This window comes from Hyla sarda, chromosome 3 (genome assembly GCF_029499605.1).
Source record: "Hyla sarda isolate aHylSar1 chromosome 3, aHylSar1.hap1, whole genome shotgun sequence".
Lineage (NCBI taxonomy): Eukaryota > Metazoa > Chordata > Amphibia > Anura > Hylidae > Hyla > Hyla sarda.
In genome coordinates, this window is record NC_079191.1 from 99,241,873 (window position 1) to 99,257,065 (window position 15,193).

General features: G+C 39.2%; 1 protein-coding gene across 1 annotated transcript in view; it reads right to left on the reverse strand.

Annotated features, from left to right (window-relative positions):
* Positions 1-554: 554 nt before the first annotated feature.
* Positions 555-15,193, reverse strand: part of RNF13 (ring finger protein 13) — a 74,858-nt gene continuing 60,219 nt past the window's right edge. The window contains exons 5-10 of the mRNA XM_056564765.1: positions 9,561-9,648; positions 6,964-7,054; positions 6,765-6,870; positions 5,645-5,738; positions 4,294-4,374; positions 555-1,766 (exon numbers count right to left, since the gene is read on the reverse strand). Of these exons, the coding sequence (XP_056420740.1) occupies positions 1,402-1,766; positions 4,294-4,374; positions 5,645-5,738; positions 6,765-6,870; positions 6,964-7,054; positions 9,561-9,648 (825 nt within the window). The 3' untranslated portion in view covers positions 555-1,401. The remainder of the gene's footprint in view (positions 1,767-4,293; positions 4,375-5,644; positions 5,739-6,764; positions 6,871-6,963; positions 7,055-9,560; positions 9,649-15,193) is intronic.

Consider the following 15,193-nt stretch of genomic DNA (forward strand, 5'->3'; position numbering starts at 1 on the left):
GTGCATATTTGATTATGCAAATGTTATGCTTCTGCATTTCAATGTAAACCAAATGACTGACCACAGCTTCAAATCTGTAGCATCAAATATGCGCAGGATATAAACATTAAATACAAGACTAAATGGAGGGGGATGCAGCTGCAGTTTTTTTTTTTGCATTTTTTATATTAAATGCTAGGCACAAAGTTTAAATATAGACAAGCTATTTTTTCCTAATAACTAATTTATAACAACTATGGGAGAGAGTTATCAAAACCTGTGCAAAAGTTGACCAGTTGTCCATAGCAACCAGATAGCTTTTTTTTTGTCGAGGCCTTTATTAAAAAAAATTAAAGAAGCGATCTAATTGGTTGGTATAGACAACTGGTCAACGTCTCCTCTGCACAGGTTTTGATAAGTAGCTAACAACTACATATATGATGCACACAGCTTCTATAACACATAGACATACAAAAAAAAAAATCTGTCAGTAAACAGCAATATAAAATGTCAGTAAACAGCAATATACAAAACAAGTATAGAGAGGATTAGAGAGGAAGGAAAAGCAGTGCTGATCAGGTGGGAAATCAAGCTTTTATTTTGAGACTTAACCTCATGTGATATAAAAACGTTTAACTTTACACAAGTGTATTGACTTTCTACATTGATACAATCCTTCTAGTACATGAATAGAAGCTTCTGCTCAAAGTGCATAAATCCAGAGAAACGATACAAAGTTGAAAAACATAAAATATACTCTTCTGGAGAGAGATTTATTTATTTATTTTTATTTAACAGATTGAACAAAATACTTATTGTTTTTATAAGCACTAACTTATATGTTTTGCCGTAGCAGCAAATAACAAGGCTGAGTAATAAATAATTAAAAATAGCAAGTCTGACCTATTTATTGTATTGGTAACAATCTACATTGTAAACCCGCAATTAGCCTAGAAATTGGTGTCTTGGCTTTGTGCATCATGCCTCACAGAGCCACACTTGTCCCTTCCTTGATAGGACATTATCCATAGCGCCCCCTGCATACCTAGCAGGCAGCAGTCTTTAAACGTATGTCCATTGTGCATAGCAAAGCGTATACATTGAAAAGCCGCATCTCTAATCTGTGCTTAGGAGCCCAGGAGCTGTTCCAGTGCAGAGAAGGAAAACACATGCAGATACGGTTTGGTCGTGTTCATGTCTTGTTACTAGTGCCCAGTACTAGTACTAAAGCATTGATTACCTAGCAGCTTTTCTCATTCAGATATTCTGTACATTACTCTTTAAATTTACCTGCAGCCTCCGGATCTAACAATAGGCACCAAATAGTTCATTGCTAAAGACCATTTTTTGTTTGGAGAAAATAAGAATTTGACATAGCATCAGAGGTGCCGTGCACTTTTCCCAAGTGATGTCAAATGCTAATCACACAGTGTTCCTCTCTCGGGACTCTCGCTCCAGGTTGTGCTGCAGCTGCACCACCACAGTCCCAGTGTTGTGCTCCTCATCACTGCTGTCACTATCATCAGCGTCATCGTCGTCATCATCTTCATCAGATGACTCTACTATGCTCTGCTGGGAGCGCGATTCAGATATCGCCCCAAATGACTGGGTGCTGGCAGACGGCACAGGTCGCAGTAGTGGAGTGTTTTCGGAAACCTCATTATCTTCTTGGCTGCTGTCCGAATCAGACTCGGAATCTCCTTGGGATGGAACGACCTTCTGCTTGCAGACAGGACAGGTTTTCTTGTTTTTTGTTAACCATGGGTCGACACATTTGCAGTGATAGGCTGGTGAAAGAAAATACATTATAAAAAATCTGTCATTTGGACAGGTTAATAACAGATATCTGTTCTCTAACCCCTTAATGATTATAGCAATTTACATTTTAGTTTTTACATGTCATTTTTACATCTACAAAGCCATGTAAGGGCTTGTTTTTTGTCAGACCAATTGCACTGTGTAAAGAGACTTTTCATTTTACCATAAAATGTACAATAAAACTGCAATAAAAAAAAAAAAATAAAAAAAATAAAATATTAAACTGGAATCTCTTGAATGAGCATAATTACAGTAATAACCAACTTATACAGATTTAGTTTTTTTTCTTTATGCTAAAAACTGTCATCTATAATGCTGTACTATAAATCATTTGAGATCACAGTGCCAGCCTGCTCAGTCCAGGGCCTTTTCTCCAGCACTACAGCATGTCATGGCATAGCAGAGAGGAGTGGGTGCTGTCTTGTAATTGGCCAGACAAGAGAAAGTAAGTCAAGGTGCTTGTCCAAATACCAGCTCTGGTCCTACTCTCTGAAATTAAGAGAATGAGAAACACACCATGGAGAGGACTCTCATAGGCTTAATAACAGCAGTGAAAGCACTAAAATCACATTTTCACTAATCTGATGGATTAATGTAACAAAACCATGCAGGATTTTTAAATATTTTGAAAATTACAGGTACACTTTTAATAAAGTGTCCATCTTTTGCCTTTCACACATACAACATTTAAAGACTACCTGTGGTGATTTCTTAAAACATTATGGGGGAGACCAAAACCTGTCTAGGGCAAAAAGTTGCCGAGTTGCCCATAGCAACCAATCAGCTCACTTCTTTCATTTCTGAAAAGGCTTCTAAAAAAAAAAAAAATGAAAGAAGGGATCTGATTGGTTGCTATAGGCAACTCAGCAACTTTTCCTCTGGACAGGGTTTGATAAATCTCCCCCTATATGTATATATTCCCTGCGGTGGCTGATCACATACGTTTTTTTACGGTTTGTCGATTTGCACCCCCCTTCTCCGCTGCCCCCGGGTTCAATCTGGCAGATTCCTGAATACGTCTAAAGGGCGTTCATAATTAGGATACGATAAATGTACGGGAGGGCATATCAGGGCTGGGGACATGAATTACTTACGTCCGTGCAGCATGTGAACACCTTCCATGCATTGTTTCCTTCTGGCGTAGTCAGCAGGATCTTGTAAGACTGACTACATCAGATGACAGTGGGTACTGCATGAATGTAAGTTATTCACGCCCCTGGCCCCAAAAAGCACAGGCATATCCCCAGCGCATCATAACAATGCACATTATATGATTTAGAAATCTGCCAGGTAGAAATAAAACACCCCACAACTTCAGAATAGGGTGACGGGGGTGCGAATTGACAACCCGTAAAAAAAGGGATGTGATCAACCCCCCAAGAAATCTACACATAGCATTTTAAAAACTGATAAGTGAGGAGAGGTCTTTATAAAAAAAACTAGCAATTCTTTTTAATTTCTTTAGCTAACAGCATCATGTATTAAATCATGCATCTTCTATTATCATTATTGCTATGTGCTATAAATATTATTGAACACATTGTGCTATATAAGATCACTTATGTTAATATGAGTTTTACATGTACCTCATTCAGCAAGGTTCTCCTACAGCTTAATAGGATTAGTCGGATTTTTTTTCTACTTCTATTTCAGTTAAGTGCGAGAAATGTCATGTGTATCCAGTTACCTCTAACACCTAATACATTAGCAGCTTTTTTTCTATTAGGCATCAGAATTAGGACTACACAGAGGTGCTACAAATGTGCTACACAGTAACATCATTACATATTTAAAGGGGTACTCCGGTGGAATGTATTTTTTTTTTTTCAAATCAACTGGTGCCAGAAAGTTAAACAGATTTGCAAATTACTTCTATTTAAAAATCTTAATCCTTCCAGTACTTATTGGTGGAAATTCTTTTCTTTGCTGCCTGTCCACAGTGCTCTCTGCTGACACCTCTGTCCATTTTAGTTACTGTCCAGAGCAGCATATGTTTGCTATGGGGGTTTTCTCCTGCTCTGGACGGTTCCTGATACGGACAGAGGTGTCAGCAGAGAGCACTGTGGTCAGACAGAAAAGAAATCCAAAAAGAAAAGAATTTCCTCTGTAGTATACAGCTGCTAAGAAGTACTGGAAGGATTAAGATTTTTTTTTTTTTTAATAGGAGTATTTTACAAACCTGTTTAACTTTCTGCCACCAGTTGATTTAAAAAGGAGGTTTCCACCGGAGTACCCCTTTAACACTGTATGAAGCCAGGATCAAGTCCCAATGAAGAGTGTTTACGCCAGTGTTTCCCCAACCAGTGTGCCTCCAGCGGTTGCAGAACTATAACTCCCAGCATGCCCGGACAGCCTTTGGCTGTCCGGGCATGCTGGGAGTTGTAGTTCTGCAACAGCTGGAGGCACACTGGTTGGGGAAACACTGGTTTACGCTAAGATATAATATAATAAGTCCTCTTCCCTTATGGATATCTATGCATGTGCCGATTTCCTTACCATGTGAACAAGGCAAAACGCGCAGCTTATCGCCTTCCTCATACTCATCCAGGCAAACTGCACACACGTCATATTCATCACCTGTAAGTCAAATCAGGCTCTAAAGCATCAAAAAGATTAAAACTAAAATAAGACAAGGCACATCAAACAAGTGCATGAGGACTTAAAAATAATAATAATAAATTAAAAAAAAAAGCACACACACATGTATATAGTGTACACGGCGAGTGTCGCTGGGTTAAATATAACCTTCTGCACAGGACTAAGTTGCCTTGGTTCCATATTTTCCTGATTCATCACAGATGCTGAAGGCAAATTCTTGGAGCATCTAAATATTTACGTCTTTAAAGCTGCTCACCATTTGGAAATGTTACAGCAACTTTACCGTACAAGGAAACGCGGCTGTTCATTCGCACTTCTCTGCAGACCTTAAAACAGGCTCTATATTAAAGCTAGGCAACGTAAAAAACAAGAGATGTATTCTTTTTTTAAAGGGGTACTCCGCTGGAAAACATTATTATTATTATTTTTTTTTAAATCAGCTGGTGCCAAATAAACAGATTTGTAAATCACTTTTATTTAAAAAAAAATCTTAGTCCTTCCAGTACTTAGCTGCTATAGGCTCCACAGGAAGTTTTCTTCTTTTAATTAATTAATTTATTTTTTAAATCAACTGGTGCCAGAAAGTTTAAATTACTTCTATTAAAAAATCTTAACCCTTCCAGTACTTAGCTGCTGTATGCTCCACAGGAAGTTCTTTTCTTTTTGAATTTCCTTTCTACCTGACCACAGTGCTCTCTGCTGACACCTCTGACTATTTTAGTAGAAGCAAATCCCCATAGTAAACCTCTCCTCCTCTGGACAGTTCCTAAAATGGACAGAGGTGTCAGCAGAGAGCACTGTGGTGAGACAGAAAGGAAGTTCAAAAAGAAAAGAACTTCCTCTGGAACATACAGCAGCTGATAAGTACTGGAAGGGATAAGATTTTTAAATAGAAGTAATTTATCAAATCTGTTTGAACTTTCTGGCACCAGTTGATTTAAAAAAAATAAATTAAATAAAATGTTTTCCAGCTGAGTACCACTTTAAGACTGTCTGCTCCAGATAAGGGGTGAAAGGCCTGGAGTCTATAAAATACAACTAGAGCTACAACGTTGCAGAGAAAGTAAGATCATAATATGGAATATCTGCACCAACAATTGTTTCCCTCTCATAAATGAAATAAACACCAATACCTGAAGCTGTTGTTGCTGCCTGGCAGGAGATCAGACACAATATAAATGAATACGAGATGTACTCGCTCTCTATTTACCAAAAATGCTGTTTCCATGCCGACGTTCCATGATCTTACCTTTCTTGAATTTATGAATGGGCAATTTTTTCAGCTGGTCTTTGCGCAGTCTGTTCCTTCTCGCTCGGTGTCGATCTTGCACAAATTTGGTGATCTATTTGTATATAGAAAAACAATGCAGATACATGATTCCCTATATTTATAAATGCTTTATTCCTATGATCTGCTTGTTCCAAAATGTTGTTGGGATACCTGGAATAGGATATAAACTAAATTATCTATATTCAATCCAAAGATTATGTCAGAGTTTCCCAAGCAGGGTTCCTCCAGCTGTTCCAAAACTACAACTCCCAGCATGCCTGGACAGCCGAAGGCTGTCCAGGCATGCTGGGAGTTGTAGTTTTGTAACAGCTGGAGGCACCCTGCTTGGGAAACACTGGGTTATGTTATAATGATTAAATCCAGGCATGCTGGGAGCTGTAGTTTTGCAACAGCTGGAGGCACCCTGGTTGGGAAACATTGGGTTATGTTATAATGATTCAATATCAATGCAATATCAATCTTTAGCCATCTTTTTAATTTAATATCTAGAAATTAATCAGTATGTAAGAGTATATGAGTTTTTGACAATCGCTACCCAAGGTATAAGGCTGTCTGCTTCCATTCATTGTATGTGCGGGTGCTATGGTTCAGGCAAATAGCTGGTCAGCAAGTCTATCTATATACTTTGCATATTTGACTGTATTTTTAGGTCAGCATATATATTTAAAAAAATGTATATATATATATATATTTAATATATTTAATAATAAATAATAATAAATATATATATATATATATATATATATATATATATATACACACACACACACATAAAATATATATAAATTCTACATATGATTTGTATACACGTCAATATTTCAATGTTGTTCATAATCTTTTTAGATTTAATTCGCAAGGAATCAATTTTGTGTTGTTGTACAGAAGCCCATTATGGTCTATGGTCAATATATATATATATACCTTTGCTGTGTATACTAGAAATGCAGATGTAATTGGTGTGTCTTGCTACATCAGGACTTCCCCCCAATATGAAGCAAATATGCAGAGTAGGATTATAAATTATATTACATTCTTTTGTACAGGTAAGTCACCAATCAATCCAAGCTATGCTACTTACCATAAAAATTACTATTAGCACCAGACAAATCCCAACAATGATTAGAAAAGGTATTAAATAGTATTCCAAAGGCAGGTTTCCATCAGGCTTTAGCTCAATGTATGCACTATGCAAAACAAAAACAAAAAATGCATAAACACTATTATAGATCTGAATAGTACCAAATTAGACAAGCCCAGCACATATCATGTACCCTTACCCTTTGTCCCAAGTAAATTGTTCTCGCATAATCTTTGCAGTCTCCTCTCCAATAAAGACTGATGGAATGTCAATTTTCTTGAGAATGTCAACTGAAAGAAGGAAGATTAGAAAATAAAAAATGTCCGGATTACATAATATAATTTAAATTTTATTTATTTAAAAAAAAAAATTATTTATTTTTATAAAATAAATATATATATATATATATATATATATATATATATATATATATATATATATATATATATTACACACACGTTTATTTTTAATGTTTACCTACAGCATTCTTTGCTTGTATTGGTTTTTTTTTTATACCTTTTTGCTGTACAAAATGGCAGCTTACTTCACTAATTCAAACCCCTTTTGGCTCAAGGCAAGTTAAAGAGAAAGATTGCCCCTTATATATGCCACCAATAGATCATTTTTTACACTCAAAAGGAGTTTCCCAGGAGCCTCAGTAGAGATCCTAAATAATGATCGGTGGTTTGCAAACACCCAGCACCTCTGAGGATCAGCAGAATCACTGTCCCCGGATCTACAATGTGAACAGGGCTGGAAGCACATGGCTCTATTCATGTGTAGTAGCCGTGAGCTGCAGTAATCCATTAGGCTGGAGGTACGGAGCTCTCCACTCCCATTCAATGTGTATACAGGTGTTGTGGTTCAGGCTAATAGCTGGTTGGCAGGGGTGTTAGTTTGTTGGCACCACATTGATCAGATATCGATAGCCTACGCTGAGGACAAACCATTCATTACAAAGCCCCAGATGACTCAGAAGAAGAATAAATAAATAAAACTAGGATATGACCCAATTCAAGCAAGACTGATCGGTGATCCTGGACAACAATTTACTATCTAACAGGTTAATATTTATTGCATGTTAGGACATCTGAGATGATGGAAATGGTTGAGATTGATCTGGATGACAAAACTGTTAATACCTGCACTTTATTAACTAACCTAGTTTGGTTTCTTAGTGTAATTCATCTGTTTACGTATATGTTTCAGATAACAACCAAATTCTACTTATAAAAGAGGAACATTATGAAACAGAATCAAACTAAGAATTAAAAAAGGGGTTATCCAGGAAAAAAACTTTTATATGTATCAACTGGCTCCAAAAAAGTGAAACAGATTTGTAAATTACTTCTATTAAAAAAATCTTAATCCTTTCAGTACTTATGAGCTGCTGAAGTTGAGTTATTTTCTGTCTGAGTGCTCTCTGATGACACCTGTCTCGGGAACTGTCCAGAGTAGAAGCAAATCCCCATAGCAAACTTCTACTCTGTGCAGTTCCCGAGACAAGCAGAGATGTCAGCAGAGAGCTGTTACCAGACAGAATTTATTTTTATTTATTTATTTATATAGCGCCTACAGATTCCGCAGCGCAAAGAACAACTCAACTTCAGCAGCTGATAATTGTTGTAAGGATTAAGATTTTTTAATAGAAGTAATTTACAAATCCGTTTAACTTTCTGGAGCCAGTTGATCTAAAAAAAATAGATAAATAAAAAAAATTAAAAATAAAAAAAAATTTCCCCCTGGAATACCACTTTAAGCATACAACTAAACCTTCAAATACTGTTCGGGTTTATCCATACGTACATATTTGATGCTGCAGATTTTTATGTATATTAAATGAATGAACACAGCTTTAAATCTGTAGCATCAAATATGTGCAGGATACTGTATGTGCGAATACACCCTTAGTGATTAGAAAACATGTAGCACATCCTAACCCCTTAAGGACTCAGCCCATTTTCACCATAAAGGGTATTCCGCTGCTCAGCATTTGGAAGAAACCGTTCCAAACGCTGGAGCCGGCCCTGAGAACTTGTGATGTCATAGCCCCGCCCCATCATGATGCCACGCCCCACCCCCTCAATGCAAGTCTATTGGAGGGGGCGTGACGGCTGTAGGACAAGTGCAGATCCTTCCTAAGCATGTCCATTACTGCCTGCCAGGTACGTAATAAAATCATCTTATTGTGGATAACCCCTTTAAGGGGATAACATTCTGTCACTGTATGGGGAGGAATGCTCAAAAAACCTTAAAGTGCATCTGCCACATACAATAGGCTTGTGAAGCTGTACACAATAGGACTCCACAAGCCTATTTTAGCAATATCCATACCTGTGTTGCTAACTTAGGCTACAGTATATCCACAAAAAAACTATTCAAAATCCACATTCAGAGGTGTGGAGCCCAAGGTCTCTATGCTCCGGGGTCGCAACGCCTCTCTCGCACTAAGCCACACACGCTCCTTCTGTTGACCGACACTGCGCATTGATCGGTTGTAACATATTTGGGGAGATTCATTGCGGCCCCGGAGCATAGCACAGCCTGCCCCTCCTGGAAGGATTACAAAGGTGTTTTTTGGTGAAGGTTTATGAAGGCCTGCTGCACTGTGCGCCGATTCAGAAGCCCATTATATGAGACAGGTGCACTTTAAATGTATCAAAGTACATATATGAGGTCACTTCCAAACGTTTTTGGCCTTTTTTTTTTTTTTTTTACTTCCTTTTGAAGGAAATCATTAGCAGAAACAATTCCTGAAAGACACTTGCATTTTGATCGGGTAGAGAACATACATACCATCATTGGATCCCATGCTGATAAGATCATCAGAGTCCACGTTGTAAACAACGGCAGCTTTGTATCCTGCTTTCTGTGCATTCAGCACCTATGAGGAAGCACAAAGCATTACCTTCCATTTCTCACATCTGCACAAGTGATAATAAGTTTATCGGATGTACAGGCTGTTTTATCACACAATTTTCAACCGTTCGAGAAACAACAACAAAAAATTCTTTCCTTTTTTTTTAAATTCAATTCTTCAATGCTCTGCACAGAGTATAAATCATATATAGCCCAATAACTAACAAGCATACAATAAAATGCAATAAAAGGGAAATTCAACCTGTAGGTGCTATAACTTGGCTGCAGACTTATTTCAAATTGTTTTACAGAAGTGTGCGATCGTATAATGGGTGTGAAGAGACAACAAGCATTGCATCGTGGGAGTGCTATTCATGTGTCCTCTTGATCTAAATAGGACAAGTGGACAATACCCTTCCATTGGGCATGGATGCTTTCTTCCGAAAATAGTGCCACATCCACTCTACAGGTTGTGTGTGGTATTGTAGTTCAGTCCCATACACTTCAGTGGAGCTGACCTACAATACCAGATGCATGTAGAACCATGGAAAGAGGTAGCACTGTCACTTGATGGAAGCAGCAAAGATTTCTATTTCTAGACACCCCCCTTTACAAGGGTTTTCCAATTCTTTATAACTATTTATAATTATTCGTTCAGATGCATCAATAGTAGATCTGTGGGCTCTTGAATCAGCAGTTTTCAGCACTTTCAGCTAAGGGGCCAACAGTATTCCTGTAAGCATCACATGGTCTTCACTGTTTAGCAGGCACAGATCTATACTTTTAATAGTTGTTATACCAGGCACAGCCACTATCACATTTGGGAGGGAGTAAGCTGCAACACCAGACAAAGCCACTGCTAAAGGCATGGAGCTGTGCTTGTAACAATGAAGGGGATGCTATTAGACGTACCTTGCCTGGCATCCAATGCTTACAAGAGCACCCCTCGGTCCCTTTAAAGGAATTATCCAGGAATAGAAAAATATAACTAATTTCTTAAAAATAAAAACAAGCACAACTCCTGTCCTTACGTTGTGTGTGGTATTACATATTGGCCTCATTCATTTCAATGGAACCAATCTGCAATACCACAACCAACCTGAGGACAGGTGTGGTGCTTTTTGTTGGAGAAATCAGCTCTGGTTATAATCTAACTCACTGGCAAGGATTCAAAGAATCAGATTAGAAGCAGTGTCCTCACTCCTCTGATGTCCCTATTCCCCATAGATTATAAACCTTTGTGAGCCCCTAGCTACCCCACCCCCCCAATTTCCTCATCGATAAGCTCATGTTAGCTTCTCATGTAAAATTTCTGTTACCTCACAGATTAAAAGCTCGTGAGCAGGACCCTCACTCCTCTTGTATCCCTCATTTCCACTGAATTCCTCTTAATGACGGCACCAAAATGGAGGTTGCTCCTCCCATCACTGTATTGACAGGAAACAGAGAGGTTAAAAGGGCCCCTCGCCAAACACACCCCAGTATTTTTCCTATCCTTATAGGGATGCACGAAAGAGTGCGGGGTCCGGTTGATCGTGCCCGTCGGTCTCCTTCCTCTTGGTCAAGTAACCCCCCAGGCCAGTACCCTTCACCTTGGGGTCCCCTGTCCTGCGGTTCGACATCCCTGAACCAGTGCAGCTGCTCGGGGGGGCTCTGCAGTTTCAGAGAAGATGCAGATCTCCGGACTGCAGTGGGCCGCAGGGCGCACTCTGATGATGCGCAAGTATGACAGCGCTTTGGATGATTGATTAAGGAATAGTGGCCAAAACTATTGTGACTCCGTCCTTAATACCATGGACATTAAGAAGGAAGTAAAACCAGTTCTATCCAGGACTAAATGGTTTTGGGGTTGGGAGCCAAAAAACACAAGTTTTTTCCTGTAAATCCCAACCTTAAAGAGCTAATTTTAGAGGAGTGGGCAGAAGTTAAAAGATTTGCTGTCTCTAAAGAATTTAAAAATAGACTTTATTTTAGTCCAGAAGACTCCAAAGTCTGGGATGAAATCCCCAAGGTAGATTTACCAATTGCCAAAGTAGGTAAACTTCTCTTCCTTTTCAGGATGCCTTAAGGATCCCATGGACCGTAGGTCAGAGGGGTTACTTAAGAGGCTGTGGGAGACAGCGGCTTTCTCAATCAAAGCCAATGTGGCTGTTACTTCTGTAGCCAGAGCTATGTTTATCTGGCTTAACAGTGTGGAAGACCACCTTAATAAAGTTACCCTTAGGGATCAGATCTTAGTTTGTTTTTCCCTCCCTAAAATGGCTACTGGGTTTATAGAAGATGCCTTAGCCGAATCCGTGAGATTTGCAGCCAGATCCTCTTTTCTGTCAAACTGTCCACTGTGCACTCTGGCTTAAAGCCTGGTCTGGTGACCCCCTGTCTAAAAAAAGCTTTGCTCAATTCCTTTCAGGGATTTCCAGTAGAAAAAAAAAAATCCTTTAAAAAAAAAAAAAAAAAAAAAAAAAAAAAAACAAAAAACAAACAAACAAACAAAAAACAGTCCTTTCGTGGAGGCAATCGCCCGTCCAAAGATTCTGCAGGGAAGGGCAAGTCAGGATGTTGGAGTTACCCCCAAGGGGAATAAGGGGAAGAATTGTATCCTCAGTTCCAAATTCAACTCTTGTACAACCCCCGCAAAAAATGACAGGAGTCAAGTTGGGGGGAAGTGTCCCCTGTTTTGGGGCCAGTATAACTTCGAACCCTTGGGTCCTACAGATAGTACATCAAGGCTTAAAAATAGAAATTCTAAGTCTTCCTCCTAACAATTTTCAGGTCACTTTACTTTCTTCCCCTACAAAGTCAGCTCAGCTGCAAAAAAGGAGTCTTAGACATGTTTCGGGACATATATCAAAACCTGTCCAGAGGAAAAGTTGCTAAGTTGCCCATAGCAACCAGATAGCTTCTTCCATTTTTGAAAAGGCCTCTTAAAAAAAATGAAGGAGGCCATTTGATTGGTTGCTATGGGCAACTCAGCAACTTTTCCTCTCGCCAGGTTTTGATAAATCTCCCCTGTTGTCCCTAGGAGCTATTGTCCAGGTTCCCTCAGATCAGGAAGTTCAGGGTCATTACTCCACTCTTTCTGGTGAGGAAACCAAATGGGTCTTATCGGACGATAATAAACTTAAAAACACATCTACAAGTGGATAGTCTACCGTCGCTTCAAGATGGAATCTCTAGCTACCATAGTCCCTCTGATTCCTCAGAATGCTCTGATGTGTTCGGTAGACTTGAAGGACGCATACTACCACTCCTGGTACCAGCTATACACTCCTGGTACCAGCTGTACCTGCAGTTTGCGGTATTTCTAAACAGGGAAATTCGCCATTTTTAGTTGTGTTGTCTCCCGTTCGGGATCTCCTCTGGCCCGAGTTTTTACCAAACTTGTAGTGGAGATGGTCGCCCACTTAAGTCAGCAAGGCGTCCAGATTATTCCTTTTCTGGACGACTTCCTCCCTGTAGCAAGATCCAGGGAAGAGATCCAATGTCACCTGTCAAAGTCCTTAGATCTTTTTCAGTTTCTGGGGTGGTAGGTAAATTGGGAAGAGTCAAGTCATGTTTGCTACTTGAGAAAACAGGAAAGTTATTTTCTTTTAACAGGAAGGACTTTCCCGCAGGTCTGGATGCCCTGAGTCAGGACTGGCATTGGAACCTGGCCTATGCCTTGCCCCCTTTTCCTCTTATTCCAGCTGTTAGGAAGTTAAGGGAAGAGAAAGAAAGAGTGATTCTAGCAGCTCCGGCCTGGTCCAAGAGGAACTTGTTTCCTATGTTAGAGACCCTAGCTATTGCCCCTCTATCACTCCCGGTCAGACCAGATCTTCTACATCAGGGTCCCCTATGGTTTCCAGAAGTAGGCAGACTCCACCTCTCGGCATGGATCCTGAACAGTGGATTCTGCAGCAAAAGGGTTTCTTAGACCCTGTCATCTCTACAGTTTCTGTGTAAACTAGAACCTGGCGTAAATTTAATTTCTGGTTGCTGGATAGACCCTTTGATATAGACAATCCTAACATTCCTCTAATCTTAGAGTTCTTGCAGGAGGGTCTACAAAATGGTCTTAGTTGTAGCACTATTAAGGTGCAGGTAACAGCACTATCCAGTTTTATAGGTATATCTCTAGCTGGGGATAGACTAGATAAAAGATTCATTAAGGGGGTCAATGTCATCAGACCCAGGTCCAGACCTTCAATACCTAGCTGGGATCTCAGTGTTGTTCTATCAGGGTTAACCAAAACCCCTTTTAACCTGACTCTGCTGCCGAAATGTTATTTCTTTCTTGGAAAGCAGCCTTTTTAGTGGTCATTACTACAGCCCACAGAGTGGGGGAAATCCATGCCCTTTCTATTAGAGAACCCTTTTTTTTTATTTTTATTTTTTTAAGGACGAGAAAAATTATTCTCAGACACCATCCAGAGTTTTCCCCCCAAGGGGTCTTTTTTCATAGAAGCCAAGAGATTTATTTTACCTTCTTTTTGTCAGAACTCCAAAAAAATCAGAAAGAACGTGTTTTTCATGTTAGGAGGATTATTCTCAAATACCTAGAAGCTACAGCTGAATGGAGGTCAGATGAGAATCTTTTTATTCAGTATCGGGGTAAGAATAGAGGCAAGAAAGCCTTTTAGGATACAGGTGGCAGATGGATTAGATCTGCTATTTTAGAAGCTTACAATTCTGAAGGAAAATATTGTCCCCTTTAAGTTAAAGGGGTTATCCAGGAAAAAAAAATTTTTTATATATCAACTGGCTCCGGAAAGTTAAATAGATTTGTAAATTATTTCTATTAAAAAATCTTAATCCTTTCAGTACTTATGAGATTCTGAAGTTAAGGTTGTTCTTTTCTGTCTAAGTGCTCCCTGATTACACGTGTCTCGGGAACCGCCTGGTTAAGAAGAGGTTTGCTATGGGGATTTGCTTCTAAACTGGGCAGTTCACGAGACATGTCATCAGAGAGCACTTAGACAGAAAAGAACAACCTTAACTTCAGAATCTCATAAGTACTGAAAGGATTAAGATTTTTTAAATAGAAGCAATTTACAAATCTGTTTAACTTTCTGGAGCCAGTTGATATATAAAAAAAAAAAGTTTTTTCCGGGATAACCCCTTAAAGCACACTCTACAATAGCAGTTTCTTCGTCTTGGGCCGAGAAAGCAGACGCAACTCCTGACCGGATCTGCAGGGCAGCTACGTGGTCAAGCCTTTATACTTTTATCCATCATTAAAGATTGTATGTACTGGCCAATAAGGACTGCTCTTTTGGGCACAAGGTCCTACAGGCCGTGATCCCTCCCTAGAGCTACTTATGTGGCATGGCTCCATTTTGGTGCTGTCATTAAGAGGGATGCAGTGGAAAAAAGGAATTATTTCCTACTGTTAATTCAATTTCCACTAATCCTTTATGATGGCACCACTGTAACTCTCACCCTATATTGTTGGTTTTGGCAACCTCCATTTTGGTGCCGTCATGAAGGATTCGTAGAAACCGAATTAACGGTAGGAAATAATTCCCTTTATTTCCTCATTGTTTGTAAACTCTTGAGAGCAGTGCCCTCACCCTTTTTATATCACTCATTTT